Source organism: Gouania willdenowi, chromosome 3 (assembly GCF_900634775.1).
Source record: "Gouania willdenowi chromosome 3, fGouWil2.1, whole genome shotgun sequence".
NCBI classification, from domain to species: domain Eukaryota; kingdom Metazoa; phylum Chordata; class Actinopteri; order Blenniiformes; family Gobiesocidae; genus Gouania; species Gouania willdenowi.
In genome coordinates, this window is record NC_041046.1 from 20729148 (window position 1) to 20751862 (window position 22715).

At 37.6% G+C, this 22715-nt stretch overlaps 1 protein-coding gene across 2 annotated transcripts in view; it reads right to left on the bottom strand.

Annotated features, from left to right (window-relative positions):
• The window catches only part of mdga1 (MAM domain containing glycosylphosphatidylinositol anchor 1), a 250869-nt gene that overhangs the window by 79014 nt on the left and 149140 nt on the right, over nt 1-22715 (bottom strand). For both annotated transcript variants that reach the window (XM_028441483.1, XM_028441477.1), the window contains exons 6-8: nt 18083-18279; nt 17146-17278; nt 2432-2701 (exon numbers count right to left, since the gene is read on the bottom strand). In XM_028441483.1, coding sequence (XP_028297284.1) covers nt 2432-2701; nt 17146-17278; nt 18083-18279 — 600 coding nt within the window. The remainder of the gene's footprint in view (nt 1-2431; nt 2702-17145; nt 17279-18082; nt 18280-22715) is intronic.

Sequence of the window (22715 nt, forward strand, 5' to 3'; positions counted from 1 at the left end):
TTGAAACCCATGTATGCGGTGTTAAGACTAGTTAGGTGAAAGTAATGGATTAGTACTCAAGTTACTGTAATTGAGTTGCTTTTATGGGTAATTGTAATTTTTGGAGTATATTTCGAAATCAGTAATTTTACTTGTACGCAAGTACGTTTTAAAAGAACTAAAGTAATTTCTTATATTTCTACACCCTGCAGTTATTTTTTTGTTTTAAAATGATCAACGGACATTGTGAAACTACAAAACAATAAAATGGTTGGGGTTTCAACCAATTATGTTGTTATCCATATGGCACGGTTTTATGTATAAATGTATCTATACTTAAAGCCTGAATATTAATTTTTATTTTGAATAGAATTCATTGGTTGTATTCTATTTAAGAAAAAATAATGGTACATTTTGACAAACCTTTTATTTTATACAGATGCCTTTGTGGAAAATAAATGTAAGTCCAATTGTGCATTTTTTCTTTTTACTTTACTTACATCCCCCCACGTTTATTGTGGGGGGATGACAGTAACTTTTACTTTGAGTACTATTTAATTGAGACACATTTTACTTGTACTTTTATATGCTTTGATACTAGTATTTTATGTATGACTTATTTGTACTTCTACTTGAGTACAATTTCAATCAGGTAACTACTTCTACTTGAGTAGGATATATTAGTACTCTAAACACCTCTGTTAGTATTGTTAATTATTCGATAGTCGTCAATTGCTATAATCTGATTGGAGGTCTACGGTAAAATATGAATCTCTTATTAGAATAGTTATTTAAAAAATAGCCCTAAACCTTTTACAGTTGGAATTAAGACACATTATAAATTTGAAAAGAAAGAACAAAAGAATAAGTAAAGAAGAAGAGACAAAAGGATCCAGATACAGAACAGAAAGAGAGGGCTGAGAAGGAGGGGGATACAAAATCAAGGACAAAGACCAACTCTTACTCTGTCACATTTAATTTTCACTTTCAAGGACTGTTTCCCCAACAGATTTCCATGTTGAATACAAAACAGCTCAGTATTTCTCTACTCAGGGCAGTGACAAGAGCAAAAAAGAGAGAAGTGCTTGATTTAAACTCCTTGAGTGCTTGTTAGGATAATGGTTACGTGGTGTTGTGGATATGAAGCAGGGAGCATATGGTCGATGCAAATCTGTGTGTGTGTGTGTGTGTGTGTGTGTGTGCGAGAGAGAAAGAGAGAGGGGAGGGGAGGGGGGCTACAGCTCTCCTGTCTACCTGCATGCATCGATGCAATCCCCGACTGCTAGCTAGTAAAGTATGTACCTCTTCCTGCATCTTGCCACCTGCGCTAGTATGACAAAGTGTTTAGGCTCATTAAGCTACAGGAGAAAACCATCAAGCATATGCTCTTTAGCGTGTTAACCGACAGAAGAGACTGTCACCAATTGCTTCCACTCCAATCTTACTAATTGCAGTGACTAAAGATGATTAAAAGGAGCTAAAAAAAATAGCTGAAGGGAAGGGAGAATGGAAGGCTTCTGCTTGAAAATTAAAAACCTGTAATTTTTCACAATTATGAATGGCTGCCTCTACTATACACACCTTTTTAGACACACTAGTCCAACTTTGATATACTTAACTTTCAGGTCAAACTTATGGGAAATGTAAAAAAAAAAAAGAGTATTGTGTAGCTAAAATGCTTTAGTGAAACAAAAGCTTGAAACAATGGCAAATATGCAGGAAAAACACAGAATGATGAACAGAACAGTTCTAAATAAAGTCACAAAAGGTTTCTGAAGAGTGTTTAATGCTAGGTCAACCAATATCCTTCATTACCTTGATAGAAAACAGCTTCTAGTCAAAAAGTACAGAATAACCAACTGTTTTGAATATAAAATGTTTAATTGAATGTATACACGAGGTCACCGGGAAAGTGTTTTAAAGGACATTCTGAAAGTGTTTTTTTTTTTTTAAATTACACGGTGCAAGGACATAATATTTTTAAATGTGTGTTTTGGGCTCTTACTAACACTAAATTTATCTCAAGCAAAGTCTGAAAAAGCTTTACATTGTTAAATTAGGATTGTTAAATTGAGCACAGGGATTTATAAAAGTCATTTCTTGGTTTAAGTAAAGCCAGTAGCTTGGTTGGGGTATTCTGTACAGGGGGTGTCAGGTGGTGATACACAGTACACTCCAGACATGACTACACACAAAGCTAATCACAGTCAGACACACGCTCAGTCTTATGGTAAATCTAGAAACTTCAAAACACTTGTGTTTCAAATGTAACTGTGGGAGGACATGAAAACACAAAGGGTTTAAACTAAAATATCTGTGCTTTCTGGCAGCAGCGCTAAGACTCACATCACCAACACTTCACACCTCAGCTACTCATGTCCACTCCAAGTCCCTTTCCTTATATAACTCCTGTTGTTATTTTTTCCTGGGAAAGGGTAGAAATGTTACTCACTTCTGACAACGAGATTGACGTTCTTGCGAGCAGGGTTGCCCACATTGTTGACAGCTGTGCAGTTGTAGAAACCTGCATCAGATGGGGTGACAGCTCGCAAAATCAGTGTCTTCCCACGAACTTGTGCGCTGAGAGGTAGAGGGCCGGGGTAACGTGACCACGTTACTGTGGGTTGAGGTAAACCAGCAGTCACATCACAGGATATGTAGACATCCTGCCCAGGATCCACCACCACTGTGTCATTAACTGACAGTCGGATCATTGGGGGGCCTGAAGAGAAGGAAAAGAAAATAAGAGAGAAGCCCTGTTAAAAAACTGTTGTAAACCAAGCGTGAAAGCATAGAGATAATGCCTTTTTTAATTCCTGTAATCCACACACTGTATCTACTCACCAGGTAAATACGGTAAAGACTAATGCACAAGTGGGAATTTGTGTGATGGTTAAATTATAACAGGGCATTAAAGCTGCTTTTTTTTAAAAGATAAATCAATAGTGTAGCCCTCATAGATCAATAAATCGAGGAAAATTTGCTTAACATTGTAAAAGCTTTAATTTGCTAATTCAAAGTTTATTTTAATTTCCACTGTAAGCACTTGATTGACATTGGCGGAGAACTTTTGTGCATTGCAATGTGATATGGAGTCCTGTCAAAAGATACATCAAAGTATTTTTTACTTTATTTATACCATGATTGGGGTTTTATTATTGTAATAATATTGTATATTTGTATTATTTTTGTAATATTCTATTCAAATTATTGGTGTTTTTCTATTTTTATTTTTTATTTTGTTATACTAGTATTCTTTACTCTATTCTTGAAGGGCTTTAACTCTTTCAGTGCCAGCCATTTTCAGAGTTTCTACCCCCTCAGCACCAGCTGTTTAAAAGCATTTTTAGCTGATATTTAAAGACCCACAGAATATTCTGTACCATGACAATCTGAAATCTGACACCAGATTCTGAAAGATTAAAGTCTCTACTTTCATCAAAAAAAAAAAAAAAGTTTTACACAAATCACCAGTTTCAGAGCAAAAAGCTGAGAAAACAGGCTTATTCTAAAAAAATAAATAAATAAATCTGTCAGTGACTTTGAAGCAATTTTCTTTTTTTGCTTTATTGAACACTGGTTTCCTTCTAAAAAAAAATAACACTGAGACAAGGATTTTGATGACAAAATTATTATTATTTTGCTATCTGGCTCACAGTTGAATGTTTTGATTACTGTATTTTGTATCTGACCCCTCCCATCAAACACACAGACGTAACTCTTCCTCCCAACACGCAGAGATGACCTGTTTGACCAGGTTAGTTGATGGTTTTATCTCACGATCCCAACATTATCGATAATCCACTCCGGTCCACACATGTTCTGTGTTAGTATGTGGTGCTGTGAGCTGCTGGATGCTTCACAATATCACTTCATAGAGCCATAATCTCCCTCGTCCCTGCTTCTCCCTCCATAGCTAATGGTAGCATCAGTGGCTAATCTCACATCCACCTGCTACCACCTTTAGGGTACCAGTTGGTCACTACATCAACAGAGAAGCCTTATATTCACAGGAGAACTCTGTCACAGTGTATCCGAGCCACTTTCGTGAAAAAACACAATTGACGTAATATTACGTCACTGGCACTGAATGAGTTAATGGAGAACTTGGGGTCGTTATCTTATTATGTACATGTTCATGCACATAATGGCAAATAAAAGTCCTTGAATCGTTGGAGTCCAGCTTTAGAGTTGCTGGTCCGATGTGGAGACAGGTTTATTATGTCAAAGGGTTTAACACTAGTCTCAAGATCTAATACATCAAATGAGGTAAGTGCAGAAACTTCCTTCGTAACATTTCAGATGGAAATCAGTGCCTTGCATGTGCTCGGTAAACATTTTAATTGGTGGAATTTTGGGAAAATTTCAAAATTGAAATTTCTCATGAAGTGAGATGATCTCACTGGGAACAAACTAGAATAAAAATGGTGTCAAGCAAATCACTGTCCTACTTGTCTGGTGAAACACAAAAGTAATCATGGTTAGAATGACGTAAAATTACTTTTTTGCATCCGTTTACTGGACTCCACACCCCAAAATGCAATAGGTTAAACCAAAACGGCACTAAGAGAGTGTTTACGGTGGAGCTTGAAAACAAATGATCTAATTTAAGCTTTATAATCAATATAGCAAAGAACCAGAAATGCCAAATGCTAATATTTAATTTAATAAGCCAAATAATGTCATTGTTTTTTGCACACTGATGAACAAAAGCTGTGAAATGATGTGTAATTGAGACATATATACTGTAAATGTAATCAGAGCATTAATAAACTCCATTATCTTAAAATGTCTTTAGGGATACTCATTTCAATGTGTAATATACAGCATCATCAGTAGAAGTATGGATTGTGTGTACCTGAGAGTTAATGTCTATCTATATGACAGTATACAGTATTTTTCAGCCTTTCCTATGAACACTAATTCGTATACGTAAAGTAATACATGTTTCCGCGCTCTTGCTCCCATGTTGTTTTCTGCCCCGTGACCATTTCTACTGCCTGAACTCACAGAGAAAGTACAGACTGACCCAAAATTCTCCTGCAAATGGGGACAAAAATTTTGTTGCCAGAGACAGAGATCGATTGGGCTCCAGCACATTCAAAATATTTATTTAAATAAAAAAAACAGGCTGAGCACTGAGCAGTGGCAGCAAGGAGCACAAACACAATGTGTCATTTTAACAAAAACTGATGAGGGAATTCAGAAGAGTCGAACAAAAAACAAAAAAAATCTACACATCATGACTAGGGTAATGATTATGGATGGATAGACAGCAAACAAATAAGGTCTTTATTACATAAAATCAAGAAAAAGAAGAAAGACAACTCTGCAAATAAAAGAAGAAAAAAAAGAGCCTCAAAGAGCTTTACCAGGTTGTTATTGTGCCTTACTGTTGTTTAAGAATGATACATTTAAATAAAACACCAGAAAAACCTCAAGTTACATTTTAAACACCTTTTCTATTTAGTATCATGTATTGATGTGATCAGACACAAGTAACTCCAGAATTACCTGGCGTATTAATCACTCAGGTAAGTCATTTAATTCTATAAACAGGCATCTATGTGCACCTTTAGAAACTGTATAAAATTTAAAAATAATATTAATAAAATATAAATACAAAGGCATACATTGTTGATAAGGGCACAAATGCAAGGTTCTTACAGAGAACTGAAACAATTAATCTATTAACAAGCTTGTGTGCATCAAGATGTTGGATTGTTAATTTTGTCCATTCTTTACTTGGTATGTATTTCTCTAAAAGTCACTTGCAAATAATCTCTTATTTGTGGCCACACAAAAAAAAAAAAAGAAAATTACCAGCACATAATGATTGTGAATGTTCTCACTTTTCAGACAAATTCTAGCAACCTAACAATTTCGATTTTCTCCTTGAGTGTTTTGCTTTTTTGATTTGCAAAGTGAACCTTTTTTTTAATTATATTGTTGCACATTATGCATTAGTGGTTTTGTGGCAGGGCATAACATACTGGGATTTCTGTTTTTATTTTCTTTATATTACTCTCATTATTCAATAAATTGGCCTTTTGTTGTTCTTACTTTAGAAAGTGTATTGTTGCACTCCGACTATAATTAATGAAACTCCCTTTCTCAATTTTTTTTGTGTGTTTTATTTAAGAAACTCAATTTATGACAATTTAAATCAAACATTGAGAATACAATATTTAAATCATGCTTGAAAAAAAATGTTGTAGATGAGGACAAGGTAAAAAAATAAAAATAAAGCTTGAACCAATCCATGAGAGCGAGCGTTAATCCTGAGTGCGAGACCAACTCAATACAATATAGGAACCAATGCATTCCTCTAATAGACTCTCTGCAGTGCGTCCTCTCATTTAATCTCTATTCTAACAAATAGCAATCGCTGTAATGAAAGTGGTTCATTGAAGCTCGACAAAGTAGTCTGCTGATGCATGTTTGTGTCCACACACACACACACACGCACACACACACACGCACACAGGCACGGACACTATAATTTTTTTTTGCTAACCTCCTTACTGGTGATGGCTTAAATCTGACAACTAATATCACTGGTATACAAGCAGCAATCAGCACATAAGTAGTCCTGTCTACTCCTATTGTATCAAATCATTGCTCAAGATAAATAAATAGGCTTAGAGACTATCTAAGCATTCAATGAAGTCCTGTTAAAGGCTTTTGATATGTGGTTTATATAGTTGTTAAATACAGGGGGGAAAAAAAGAATGACAGCATTTTGGAGACAGATTTAACTATAATTGCAAAGTGCATGCGTTATTGCGGATTATGGTTTTAAAGCAATCATACCGCATGGAGATTTTATGCACAACCTACCTATTGGACGTGAACACTGCAAAAATATAAAAAGACGAGTGAAATGTAATGATATTAAGTAATATTAGGATGATTCAACCATGCTTGTACCCCTTTTAGGTATTTTTCTTTAAATGTCAGTGAAAGAGGGAACTAGCGAAGCAAGATACTGGAACCATAATTTTTCAAATGCACTTCAAATGCTTTATCACTAATGAGTACTAAAAGTAAGCAAATCAATGTCAAAACACAAACATAAAAAACGGACCAAAAACAAAATGAAGGGTGAAAAAATATGATGGTAAAGCAAGAGGAGGGAACCGAGGATTTGAGAATTATAGTTTCAATTTCCTGGGGATGCGTGGGTGACGGTGGGATCAACCAGCACTCTTGCCAAAGTAATGGGATTTATGTGCAGCACAGTGGTTTACAACCAGGTAAAAAATGCCTCTCACTTCCATGCTCACACTTTTTCACTCACTCTCTTCTCTGCATCAATTTGTCACCTCAGTATCTTCACTATCCGTCCTTTAACTGCCTCGTGTCTCAATACGCAGGCGCACATTGTTTTCCTCCTTTCATTTTGCTGTATCTACTGTCCTGTGATGCTGTGTTATTGTTGTAATGTAATGGTAGACATGTTAGTGTGGAGGGGGAAAAGCTCAAGACATTAAAAAAAAACAACAATAACATAAAGGGGTACATGATAATATACAACATAGAATGTATGTATTTTCAAAGCTGTCTGTCATTATATTGTCAGCCAAAAAATAGACGTTTGAGTCTGCAGGTTTGCTTTGAGGCCAGGACTTGACAAGCAATAGCTTGTCAGGTTTACCACATTGCTGTAGATAAAATGTTCCACGTGTCATCTGTAAAATGGAGGATTTCTGATGTCACAATAAAACAAGACACACAGAGGCTGGACAGAAAATGCTGACTAAAAAATAAAAACAAGACACAGAGCTAACTAAAACAGAAACAACTAATACACAATACACACAAAATAATCTTGCGAACCCCAGAGAAAATTAAACTTTTGCTAATACGAGTTACTAATATCAGATGGATTTAAAAATACTATCTTAAGAATGAACATTGTCAATGTTCTCCTATGTGGCTGGTAAAGAGAGTGAGAGAAAGTGTATCAATCGTATAGAACTGCTAATGAATAATCAATCAAAAGTGGTTCCCAGTTTTTCAACACTCCCCTTTGAAGAATTAATATTTTTCAGCATATTTCAAAACTGTAATAATAAAGTTTTTTGAGTGCAAAGGAAAAACATATTTTTCATGCTCAATGTTCATGACGTCACGGACAAGGGCCCACTTTTGGTAACCACTACAAAAGCATATTTACAAAATAACCGGTAATTTTGTACTTTCAAATAATCTTTGAATCAAATTAACAAATTAGTTTCGAAGCAAAAATCCATCAATATTCTGTACGCTGCGTTGAAGCTACAGAATCCAAACGTGAGGAGCAGAAAAGTGAAATATCGAAGCCAACGACTTCACTAAAATAAATTAAAGAATTCTGATAAAAGCAGCCTTACAAGCACACTGACATTTGAGGAAGTTAAATTTGAGGCAGATTGACTTCATGTAAATATTACAAAGCCCGGTGATAAAAGCCCCCCCTGTCTAACGCCATTACTTGTCCCAAATGGAGCTGAGACAACATTTCCCCATTTAATCTCCATGCTCTGGTTAGAGCACCACTAAGACAGGATCCTTATAAAAGTGTCAGGAACTCCTCTCTGATGCAATTTTAAAAACTATTTAGAATGATTTATACGGTCAAATGCCTTTGATGCATCAATGAAACCAATAAATACAGTAGTGTTCTGTCTTCTATAGTTTTTCACCATCTCCTTATAGATACATAAATCAGTACTATGTTTAGCCTTAAAACCAAACTGGTTATCAGAGGTGCATAAACATACAGATAATCTGTCGAGTAATATTCTCTCTAAAATCTTCGACAGCACACTGGCTAGAGCAATTGGCCGATAATTATCCATACTCCCCACCCTGCCCACCTTGTCCTTGATGATAGACACCAAAGTACCGGACAACATGGAGTCTGGTAATACACCATGACACATGAAACCTGTAAAACAAACAGCAAGGAGAACCGCTGCCCTCGGGCTTGCTAATTTAAGGTGCTCTGCAGACATTTCATCTGGACCACATGCCTTATTATTATTAATAAAAATAATAATAATAATAATAATAATAATAATAATACATTTTATTTGTAATGCACTTTACATTTGATTCCAAATCTCAAAGTGCTACAGGATTAAAAAATAATAATAAATAAATAGAACACAACATATATTAAAAGACAGGACTAAAAGAGGCATTAACTGTTAAAATAAGTTTCTGTAAAAAGGTGATATTTAAGTTTTTTCTTAAAAATGTCCACCGTTTGTGGGGCCCTGAGGTGGTCTGGGAGGGCGTTCCACAGACGGGGGGCAGCAGCTGCAAAGGCCCTATCGCCCATTGTTTTGAGCCGTGTCCTGGGCGTGACCAGACGGTTCTGTTGGCCTGACCGGGTCCTGGGTGGCGTGTGTGTTGTGAGCAGTTCTGTGAGGTAAGTGGGGGCTGCACCGTGCAGACAGTGATGGGTGTGCAGGAGGATCTTATATTCTATGCGGGACTGAATGGGGAGCCAGTGCAGTGTACGGAGGATGGGGGTGATGTGCTTGTGTTTCCGCACCATTATTCTCAGCTAACTCTGAGATGACTTGAAAAACTACCTTAGCTGTGATTTGCATAGTGTCCGAATTAATAATGTCACCTACTACTGTATGTAGGGGTCACTCTTAACACAATTAAATAGAGCAGAGTAATGTTTCCTCCACAGTTCAGCTATGTGATCACCACCAAAGACCCCTCTAAGGTGCTTAGTAAAGATGAGGTGTTTGTGTTCAAAGCTCTCACCTCCTTCCAGAGACCAGTAACATCATTGTCAAGGAGCTTTTCTACCATAGAATCTGCTCTGATTTGTTCTGCATGTTTATGAACATAAACTGCATATTTATAATTAGAATTGATGAACCTTTTCAGGTCAAGGGCAGGCTCCTCTCTGGGCCTTCCTGCATGGACCCAAGCCCTAAAGGCATTCTTAGCTTCAGCATGATAATGAGCCACATACTTGCTCCATCCTGGCTTTACTCTGGATTTTTTTCAGCATGTTCATACAAGGCACAAAGATCCTCATGGTGAGAGTTTTCATCACAATTCACATCAGAACATAAAATAGCATCATTTGGCAAATAAACTTTGCTCAACAGGATATCAGTTATTCCCTAATATGATAGCTTGTACTCATTTGTAATTTTAGACCAAACTAGTTTGTTCTTACCAGTAGATTTCAACTCCTGAAATAGGAAGACTGTCAAAATCTAATGTCATCATAAATAGAATATAGTCAGAAATTGATGCCTCATAGACAAACTCTATAGAGCTTAGGTCCTAAGGGGTGGGCAAACTTTTTTGGCTCAGGGGCCACATGGACTTTCAAAAATTGACAGACGGGCCAGCACCCGATGCATACATACATTCTTCTTCTTCTTCTCTAAAGTTCAAATTTATAAAACTTCATAACAAATCAACCATATGTAAGATTTGCAACTTTCACCCAAATTTAGCAACAATTCTAAAGAAACGTTTGCACATTTAAGGCGAGACAGGTCTGTTAGTAGAGCAGTGCTTCTCAAGGTGTGTGGTAGAGAATGGAGACATGACAGGTTGAAATTTTCAATTTCATGCCAATCTTCTTAAAAACCCTTTCTTCATCAAATTTAGAAGCCTAAAATGTATCAGAAATTAAAAGAGCATTCAATTAAGACTGCATTAAATATGTAACTGGGATCAAAATGTAACCTGGAACTAAAATGCAAACATCATGATTTACGTCGGCATGTGAGGTGGAGCGGAAACAGAAACAAATTTTTATTAGCTGATTTAAAACATTTATTTACTTTTTTGTTTTCTTAAGCTTTTTGGCACATATTGCAAACAAAATGTTGTTTCCTGAATATTTGACTGCTGTACTTTTAAATTTGTTTTTTTTATGCAGGTAAATAATTTCATTTAGTTTTTCAGTTTTGATTTATTTATGAAATATACTTGCATTATGAAACATGATGATACTTGTTCCCTGTTAATTCATTTCATATTTGTACTGAATCCCTTTCTTTTTTTTGTTTTCTACTGCACTTTTTAAAGAGTTTAATTTAGTTTTTGATTTATTATGAAATATATTACTTGTTCCCTATTGGTTCATATATATATATATATATATATATATATATATATATATATATATATATATATATATATATATATGTAGCTCGGTTAAATAAAAAGTATTTGCATGGAAATACCCTGCAACATAATTTGTTAATAATGATTATTAGCATAATTAGCAGCATGTTTGGAGGAAAAGTGACAGTTTCTTTGCAAATAATAAGGCATACAGCCTTTGTCCGGACTTCAGTGAAAAGTGTTTACTTGCCCATTCATTATTAAACACTCGGCACACACTGTCGACTCTTCTTTTCTTTGGGCCACTCATTGTTGCGTCAATTTTGCTGCGTCAATCTCCTCCTGGCCTGCAAGGCAGCGTAGCGCCAGGTGTATTCACGCGACACCACGTGATCCCGCAATAATACATCAACAAAGAGCTTACTTTGATTATCCGACATGGAAGAACTGTTTGTCTGGCCAGCTATCCAAGTTTCCGCTTCTACCATGAGTAAGTTCTTTTGCCGCTTCTTCTTCTTCTTTGTGGGTGTGTTGTGGCAGCAACCAATCTAACTCTGCTTTCTTCATCTTACATATTCTGTCCATACCTAGCAGGATGCCAGGCATCACAGGACTAAATCAAAGAAATGCAGTCATAATTATGATATTGTAATGGACTGAGTCCCAATGTAGTTTATTCAACGAGTGTTGGGGTTTCCTATGCCCCGTGAAGGCATCATTGTTAAGAGCAGCTTTCTCTGCCAATGTTAGTCTTTGTTTACATGTGTTCTGCGTCTTGATTGGCTGGGAGGCTGGGAAAGGGCGGGCGTAAGCGGAGAATGGGAGAACATTTGGTTCCCACAGGTGTTGAGGAGATAGATAAGAGAGTAAGACGGTTCATTTTGTGTTTTAATTGTTTATTTCGGCTTCGGCAGGCCAGATTAAAAAGACCAACGGGCCGGATGTGGCCCACGGGCCGTAGTTTGCCCACCTATGGCTTAGGATGTCATGGACATCAGCAGTACTAATAAAGTGGTCAAGCCATGATGTTGTATGCCAGGCCTCACTAACATATGTAAAGCTGTTAGCCAGTAATAGTTTTTGAGAGGATAAAAATAAATTATCATCACAAAATTGTAACAAAAGTTTGGCAAATAAGGATCTTTTGTCTGATATTACAGCATTCAAGTCAACCATGATATGAATAATAAAAAATGTAGAAAACTAAATAAACATGCAAAAATAGGCAGATTTGGACAGAAACAGTCCTATTGATCTACCATTGATCTGAGTTAATACAGCAATACAGTCTGTCAATCAGTCTGCATTCTTTGAAGATGAACTACTGAACATCATCCAGCACAGCAGTGCGTGTGCACAGACATACACACACACAAGGGAGCCAGAAAAAAGGCTCCACACACAACTGGACCTTTTTTCCATCTCCGCTGTGTTTTCTGTCAGCTGTGTGTGTGTCTGCTCCTGCATCAATTTATTTGCATTTCCTCCTCCCATATTTTTGCTCCCCCTGGGAGCTCCGCCTACTATGCATATTCATTAGAGGGACACGCTAAATGGAACGAGGGTGCATTCTGACGCGCTGAAGATGTGCAGTCCTGATTCCCTGGGCTCTGTACTCCTTATTAGCACGTGGAGTGATGTTTGCACATGTTTTAATACCAATAAACCTTTTGTGGATCCACCCCTCAGTGTTGAAATAATTCCCCTTGGAAATGGCCATGCTCAGACTTACATACCAACACTGATGCTTTTGCAGGGAAATAAGCAAATAAAAAAAGAAAAATAACTGTTGGTATTGCAATGCATGACTGAGCAATAGCTTTATATTAGTCTTTGTGTTTTTATGATATGGGTTGCATGCCTAGCCTCTCTCAATTTTTCCCCTGTTCTCTCTCCCTGTCATATAACCCCTCCCAGGCGTGGATTATAGCCTGACATAAAAGTGCCAGTACAGAGTACCTCAGTACAACACTCTAGCATAGCTTTTACCCCAGTGGGAACTATTGCAGAATGCTATTTGATTTTCAGCTATTCATTGGGGAGCTCATATTCCATAAGAATTGCTACCTATTGATCTAATCAAAAAATTACACACTTCTACTGCTGTTATATTATACACACTACACTAAAAGTTCAAAAAATCAATAACGCATTGAAGCAACGCGCTGATGTTTGGGATTTACCACCCTGTTCCAGTTGTCAGGAACATTTAATTTCAACATTGACGTATGTGTATACCACCTGATATAATACCAAACATTGATCACCTGAAAGACTTAACATAAAAATTAGCTCCTGGTAGTGGGTACGTACTATATCTTACACCTTTGTATAATTATGTTTATTAATGTGCATTGATCCTTAATTAAATAAATAAAATTGAAGGTGATCTCCTTGTTTTCTGCATATATTATTTTTATATCTGAATTTTTTGAAGTGATTATATTTCCTTCAAAGTAAAAATACCCGTACTTGACAACTATACTATGACTATGGACTTTATTAATGCTTTTATCAATTAAAAACTGTACCATATTGTAAAACATTCTACATTAAAACATTTTTGGTCAAAGACATTGCCTTGTTATCCTTTGATGAGTGCTTGGCTTTAGCCTTGGCTGGCTGGGGAGCCGAAAGGGAGTTAAGCAATGCGATTTGATACAGGCTATGTCAATTTCGATAGCCTTCTGTCCTAGGTCTCTCTGCTGTAATCAGAAATCACTGGCAGCTTTTCCAAAACAGTCACCAGAGTATTACGGACTTTTCGATAGATTAGGAAGCCACCAGCTCCGATCAGCAGCATGCCTACTATCATTATTCCAATCATGTAGATGTCCTCCACGTCTTCCACGGAAAGGATGGACAGACACACAACTCGCCAATTGTTCCAAGGGTCAAGTGTGTATCCAGCCGCAAACGTCCCGCTTGGACATGCGGGTTCACCACCCCCGGTTCTTTTCGTCGAAAGAATCTGATCGATAGCACTGAGAGACCAACTAATTAGTTCCATTATTCTGGTTTTGGATGAGTTGCAGAGAGAGGCTCTTGTTAGGCTCACAAGACCAGACAAAGTAGCAGCTGGGAGAGAGATAAGAATGGAAGAGAGGGAGAAACAGAGAGTGCGACTGTCCTCGTAGAGAGAAGCAAGAAGATATTGATTTTGATACTTTTTTATTTGTTACATTCAAAAAATAAATATTGGATATCATACGTTTTGTACTTCTGAATCATGAATAATTTTGAAACTTAAAGTGTAAGTACACCCCCATGTTTTTGCTAACCTGCCACTAGGGGGAAATTCAAAACATGCCTTACCTATAAAATTATGGGCTTTGCTCTTAGATCTGAAAGGAAATATCTGAGTATATCTGAAATTTGCTCTATTTGTTCCTTTTTTTAAAGTTGGAGATTGAAATTAGCAGCCCTTACAATGACTTCAAGATTTGCCAGGGTTGGAAAACAAATAATGATAGTTAGAAGTCCCCTGTGAGCAGAAAGAGGGTTCTTCTTTAGGTTCTTCAGAAAATTCTATCTTTCCTACACTAAGCGGAAAACACGATTAAATAAATTAAAAACATATGAGAGGAGTTTATCCTTCATTTGTGGACTTTTCTAATTGATCTATTTATTTATTTTTAAATCCCTGTCTTTGATGTATTTCCTTTTTTTACTCCATTCCTTCACGTATCCTGCTGTTGTTCCATTATCCCCTCCACCCCTGTGCAACACCACTCTAAATAACATGACACGCTCCGGAGCATTGGCCTCATGTTCTCTTTTTATTAACGGCGAGGGAAGAGGATTTTTGTCGACATCGACAGTGATAGGACAGCAGAAGCCTCGCACTCAAATCTCAGGCTGGGATTATGACATAAAAATCAACCAATCCCCTTTTCCCAGTGTGGTGAATCAGCAATGATGGGATGACCTAGTTGAATGAATCTAATCTCAATAGTGACTGACAGCACAAGGACTGGGAGCTTGTAAAGGAAAAACCAAAATACCAATCACATGATGCTGCATTTTTGAAACATATTATATGCCTAATGATCTCTGTAAACAATTACTGCATTCCTACTTGCAAACCTAAATATGTAATATATGTGCAAGAGACTTTTTTTGTTTTCTCACACATTCCCTAAATCAGGGTTAGCATTCATTCTGTGAAGTCCACATATATTGGCTTCTTTGGCAAGAAACATATATTCCAGATTTACAATTTTTCTTGTGGTTGCCTATTTATTAACTTCACTATGAAGGCATGAGTTATCTAAACTAAAGGTTGCCATTTTACCGTTTCAGCTTCAGCATTTGGATAGATGGATGATGGATGGATGATGGATGGATTGAATAATGGTATTTTAACCGATTTGCTCGGCTCCCATTCACGCACCCACCGGATTAATTTTCAAGGGAAGACTGTCTTCAAATGTTATTTTAATAATGTATCAACCAATCAATCAATCAAGTTTTATTTCTAAAGCATGTGAGCAATCTTCTTTCAATACCAACATCTTATTTTCTCTTTTTGAAAAGAAACATTTGCACAGTTCTGGCCATTAAAATGTCGGGGGGAAAAAGACCATTTAGTACTCTTGTCCAAAAAAGAACCTTCGAGCAAATTCTTGTTCTATTAAAAAAAAAGTGTACTGGGCAATTGATGCACTATGAAACTTTATAAGAGGGAAACTTTATTAGAGGGATAGAAATAATAAAAAGAGGGCAGTGTTACACCCTACGGAGGAGGAGGAGAACAAGGTAGAGGGAGTTAGGGTGAGACATTAAAAATAATTGGCTCTAAGCTATTTTGGTTTAGCCGTAAGTATAATATACTGTTACTATTGTGCACATTGTGCTGTGGGGTGTAATCTACTGTACCCGTCTTCTGATATATTGAGAGTGATGAAAAAGGGTGAGACATCACACTGCCTAGGAATAATGAGAGTGACTGATCACCGTGTCTAAAGTTAAGCCCCAATGAGCTCTTTCCCAAAGTCCAAAGCATGCCAGTGTATCCGCCACCACAAACACTTAAGATCGCCTTTGAGCATATTGTAAATTAAAGTGTTCTGAATGGACATACTGAGTCAGAAGGAGAGTGATAACATATGAGATAAATCACTTATAAAACTAAGAGAAGCATATCCAAGATGCAGTTCAGTTCCAGTCTGGACGTGGAGTGCAGTGTCTGTTCTGCTCAGCTGGGCTCACTGCGGCTGTAAACCTCTAGTTACTGTCCTCACAGTGATACGTGCTTTCATGTCTCTAATACATCAGAAAACTCTCCAATAACACAATATAAATTCCCTACATTTGTAACTAATCTCTGTTGAGAAAAAAGTCACGAAGAGCTGTACAGTTGTGCGCATTCATGAGGATACCGGTAAGGGACGATGAGTTTTGATACAGAAAGGGGAGGGTGGAGTGTGGTTGTTTCTTGACAATGATTCTACATACTGCAACTTTAAACAAGAAGGTTAAAAGAATGAGAGATGAAAGTAAGAATAATAAGCAAATAAATAAATTTAAAAAACATAGTACAAGCTATGTTTTATAACAACCCAATGTTGTCACGAGTAACAAAGTTACTGGGTGGTGGCATGGAAATGGACCGAGCGCTGCAGGGGAAGCTACAGATAACAGGGACTGTGACAAGTGAATTACAGCTGACGGCCTAAAGATGAGCTCTCAGCAACAGGAAAACAAATTGAGACATGATGGCAAACTGGGAGAGAAGTGAAAGAAAAGAGAGACTCACAGCCAAAATACTAAAATCAAAGTCAAAAGCCAGATGAAAAGAAAAAGGAAAGAGGAGGAAATACATGGCAGAAGGTGAGAAAACAAAAAAGATGAAAAGAGAATCTGTTTTTTCCTGCATGAGTGAAGTTGAGAAATGTAACACTTAAGTCCAAGAAATTTACAAGGTACGACACAGTGAGCACGCGTTGAAAAAAGATGAGATGCTGATTTAAAGAAAGACAATACAAGTAACAAAAAATGGAATAGACGCATATAAACTACATGGTGTGATGTGAATGAAGATTATGTTAGAAAAAAAAAAAAACTTACTTGTGGAATTTGTAAGCCTGAAGGTGACAGATTTATCTTCAATGTTACACACATTGCGAACAGACACCTGGCAGGTATAATCGGCAAAGTCCTTTGGTCTTAGATTTTTCAGCTTCAGCACCTTGGTTTCACCCTAGACAGAACAAACAACACAAATAGTACCAAGCAAGACACACACTTACACACACAGTTCTAACTCACACTTTGGAAAACACTGGTTTTAATCTTTTTCAAACTGGGCTGTCGTGCCTTGTAAGCCTTTTGATGAGTTATAGTTTCATCAACAGGGATATACACACCTTAAAATGAATCTTAACTACTTACTGTGTTAGTATTCCATGTCCTGGATACTAACGAGGTAATAACCATTTCGTATTTTAGCTGCCTTAAATGGTTCCGTTCAAAGGCAATTTGCAGCACTCGCAGAAAGATAAAGTATCTGATCTGATCTTTGAATTTTGATGGTTCAAGCAAAAGTAACTAAGACTATGGATTGTTCACTTCTTATAGTCAAATAAATTTGAACAGCAGTATTCAAAAATATGTAAATGTGTTTTGACTGGCTTGAACTGAATAATATACTTAATAAACATACTAAGATTGAAAAGAGGAAATTCAATTTACCATCAATATTTAGTCCCTCCCTATTCCCAATGACACTTGAGGTACTATGCATTGCACACTTATTGTGATAGTTAGCCAACAATGTATTTGGCTGTCATTCTCAGGCTTAAAGACTGATTATCTTGGTTAAAGGCCTCACATATCTTGTAAAAATCTAAACTTGTAAAAAACTATTTTGTTTTAAAGAAAGATAATTTTCCGTTTGATAATCAGACATTCAGTGATGTACTGTATATGCAGAAGGAGAGGACGGAAAACCTGATTGTCTACAGCCATGTCCGCATGTCTGAACTGTGGATTTGTTGTTGTTTACCTGAGTGTAAAGAGGCTCATAGATGTCCACGCCATTGTCCTTGCTCTGTTCGATGAGCATGTTTCCACGCTTCCAGATGAAGCGTGCGGGAGGGTTGGAGTTGACGGTGCAGCGCAGGAAAACTGTCTTCTCCTGATAGTAACTGCCACGCACATCGCTAATGGTCTGGTGCACCGTCAAAGATGGTGCGTCAAGGTCTGCAAAACACACAGATGGGAGGAATGTTCAAAAAAACAATAATAAAGGCATATGCTGACATTGTTGCCTCCTAAAAGATTGTGATATAATACAAATACAACCCTTACTGTACTACAAGGAGGAAAACACATAATAAATAATGGAAGGTTTATAAAAAAATAGTCTTGTGTATGTTATTTAAAACTGTCAAGATTTTTCTGAGAAAATTCATCAAGGAGTGGCAGAGATGCAATTTAAGTGTAGTTGATAATGACTTTGTTAAAATAATAATGGTATTGTATGAATTATTAAAGCTGTAACCCAAAATAATTTTTGTGATAAATAAAATGATAGTGTATGCCTCACAGATCAATGAACCAGACAGATAGAACTCAAATACACCTCACGGTGATACTTGGACACGTCATCAGTGATGAACCCGGGGTCATAGGGTGTTTCGGGTCTTTAATCATCAGACACCCTCACCTGGGCGACCCAGCCGGGGGTGATCAGACCCCAGCCTGTGTCCAAGTGGCGCACCACGGATTCCCCCTATGGATCCACAACCACCTGGAGGCCTTTTCTGGGGCCTCAAGGATGTTCCCGGTGGCTTTTCTCAACTACTGTCCTCTAATGCCTAGGAGTTTGAACACTCGCTGTAGTGAGTGACCTGCAAAACCACAGGTTTAATTAACTCCAAAAAAAAAATAGAAAAATATAGAGTTTGTTTTCATCTCTATCGTAAAAACTCAGTGTGACATTTTTGTGCATTGCATTGTGGGATGTAGAGTCATGGAGAAGGGTGCATAAAAACTGACTAATATAATTTCAAATAATGTAAAGCTGGGATAACTCTTGATTGATTTATTATTTTTTATAATTTTTTAAGTGAGGACAGATACTATGGTTTTTGTCTATCTTTCTTTAAGTGGTGATGCTGATTATATAACAGAATACCTGTGTAACAAATGATTTATCATGACCTGCAAAATAGGGAATCTGGAGTTAAATGCTGCTTAATCTGTTTCACAAAAACTGTTAAAAAAATGTACTTCTAAGTAGTTTCCTTTGAAGATCACACATTTCTCATCACACATGCAATCAATACAATTTCAAGCCTTGCACTAACTCTTGCACACACTGTATCTATAAATTCTTTCTGTCATATTTATCCTTTCCTCCCACTCGCCCCATTCTCCATGTGTATTGCCTTCACATGAGTGTCATCTCCTTTTTCCTCCAGTGGATGGGATTTCAGCCGCTGTCACAAGCATGGAGGCTCCTCTCCTTCGGTTGCTGCCATCCCTCCAAAACTCACTTCCATTTTCATTCCACATCACTATCCTTAGTTTTTTATCCTGTCCTCCTCACTCTTTGCCTCTATCTCCTACAGGGCCGTTTGAGTGTGTGTGCCTGTGTATGTGTGTAAAATCCTGATTCCTTGGAGCCTAATTGGATGGTTGCAGACTTCAAACAGTATGGAAACAATTTCTGCCAACACCATGGCTTCTTTCATTTCCCCGCCTTTTCGATTTACCTCTCCTTTTTGCTCAACTTCCTTTTCCTTTTTACTCCTTTTGCCCCTGACTTTCTCTCTGGTGTCAAACTGTCTCACCCAATGTTTACTCGTCACAAACACATGGCGAGTACAGAAAAGAGGTGAGATGTCAGTGTGGCAATACTGTTCCTTGAAACCATCAGCAGCGGCAGAACACGAGAGTTAGGGGTGAGGTCTCTTTTGTATTTTAGTCTGACACTTTTGAGGAAAACAATGTGTGGATTGGCATGCTAGCATTTTGAGAATGCTATTGAAAAGGGTACAGCTTTCATGTAAAGCGTGTGTCTCACATACACACAGGCAATGTGCCTGCACACACTCTTACAACTGACGTGACATCGGCGTCTCAGAAGTGCATTTTGAGCGCTTTTATATTTTGTGGGTTGTTCTGGCACATAAACACACAAACACATTTTAAATGTATAAAGATTAAGCATTAAACAAAACAGAATTAAAAAAAAAAAAAAAAAAACTTCTTCCTAAAATAATTCATAATTCTAACAGCAGGCTGTGTCCTTTTTTTTCCAATTCTTTTTTATTTAAGGAAGTGCAATCTTTTAAAGACAGCAATTCATGTTTCGTTATTGCAATTTGTTATTGCAACAACAAACCCCCGAGGGGAAGGCCCAGAGAGGCCCACGCCCAGCAGACGCCAGAGCCGTGCCGAACAGGTGGGCCAAGACCCAGCAGGGATCGCATTTCATACTCAAGGCAACTCAATGTGCTTTATATGATAAAACATTCAATTGTTTAAAATCAATAAGAACATTTAAACACATCAGTAAAATCAATTAAAATCATCAACAAACACATGACATCAACAACATGACCAAAAATCTCTCTCTCAATCATATGCAGTAGAGAAAAAAAGTGTCTTTAACTTTGATTTAAAAATGTTCACATTAGATGCTGACTTCAGCTCTGCTACAGTTTGTTCCACTTCTTTGCAGCATAACAACTAAAAGCAGCATCACCATGTTTACTGTGAGCTCTGGGCTCCACTATCTGACCTGTGTCCATAGATCTGAGAGACCTGCTGGGTTCATACCTGACTAACATGTCACTGATGTATTCTGGACCAAACCCATTCACAGATTTATACACCAGCCCAAGAACAACAGCCACATCCCCAGCCGCCCGGGGCATCAAGGGGACGCTGCAAGTTGCCCCATCGGTCCCCAGAGGGCCCCAGATCACCCCTCATCGATGTTGCCAGTGTGATGAGCCTTAGTTATTGTCAAAGTCAAAACCCCCACAAAGGGCTCCAGCCAGGCCGTCATGCTGGTATGCAGCTCGCACAGCCCCGAGGCGGCAGAGCCGCAGGGCACCGCCCAAGCAGGGGGTCACCACATGCCTCACCCGCAGGCATGCAAGGGCGTGTCCCACACCACCCACCCCAGAAGACCCGCGCCAAGACAGTTTAATATTAATATACAATTATTAATTTTCTAATTAAAGTCAATTACAATTACAATATTGCTGCTGCACATTCCAGAGCACCCTCAATCCATTTAGCGCACTTCCCTTTAATGACTATGTATAGTAGGCAGATCTCACTAGGGGAGTAAAAAGGAGGAGGAGCAAATGCAAATAAATTAATGCAGTGGGCGCTATGCGATTCATGAAATCTGGAACTGTTTGCGGTGATTGTTTTTGTACGAAAAAATAGTATGACTGGGAAGTATATTTTCCCATATACTATATATATGTGAGTGTGGTTGTGATACATCGCTACTCAGCAGCTCAGATAGTCAGTACATCATCTTCCAGATCATCTGTGGACTGATTGACAGACTGTTACTGTATTAATTCAGATCAATGGCATCAACAGATCAATAGGATGGTTTCTGTCCAAATCTGCCTATTTTGCATGCACTGATCAGAGCAAAGTTAAATTATGAAATGTTTGTGCAGCAGACAAAGAAGTCAATCTGCCTCAAATCTCATTGTGTGTTTCTGTGCACTCACATCTCCACTCCACATTGTACGAGCAAAACACTCATTTGAATGGGTCTGCTCCACTTCTGCTCGTGCACTAATCATTGCTCCATTCTTAGTGAATCACTCGCAGCAGGTGGGGAACTGCGTCACTAAAGGAATTAGGGACGCACCTGGTTTACCACCCTTTATTTCAGATCTTAGTGAATCTGGCCCTCGATGTTCTATACAAAATACAGGTTTGGAAATGCCACACATTGGTTTCAGTGCTATGTGCTTACTTTTGTTCATTGCAGTGGATATACCCTAATGTACAGCGTACAGTGTTAAACTTGTTATTTGTCTGAGAGAGTGTGTGCACATCTTAGTATCAATTCAACTAATAACTTGCTATGCAAATACAAGGTTTTGCCCTTGTAGAATATTTTGTGCCTAAATGAGACAATTTCTAATGCCCATTGAAATCTGGCACCGGCAGATCCATGCGACCCTGACAGAAGGAGCAAGTGGGTCAGAAAATGGATGGATGGATGGATGGATGTAACTGTTTCAGGATATCTTTGTGTTATAGACAAGTCAAGAATACAATATTTATGTAGTCAACAAGGAAAATAGTCAGTTGAACCTGGTGGCTATCAACATTTCAAACAACTTACTTTGAAGAAAAAGTTAGCTGCAGCCTTAGGACCTGACTTAAGGGTTTCTTTGTTCAAAAGTTAAAGCAGAGGTACTCTGCAATAAAAGGAACCAAGCAATTATGTTTATGCAACACATTCAAATCTTTTTTACTTAGATATACATTTATGTAACATCAAAACACATTAGACTTTACAATGGTCTATTGAATTACAGGTAAGATTTATATTTATATGACACACAGTCTTTGGAGTGGATGGTGACTGTACAAAATGTGCATTAAGTGTAATCTTACATTTATTCAAGTTCAATTACAGTCTACTA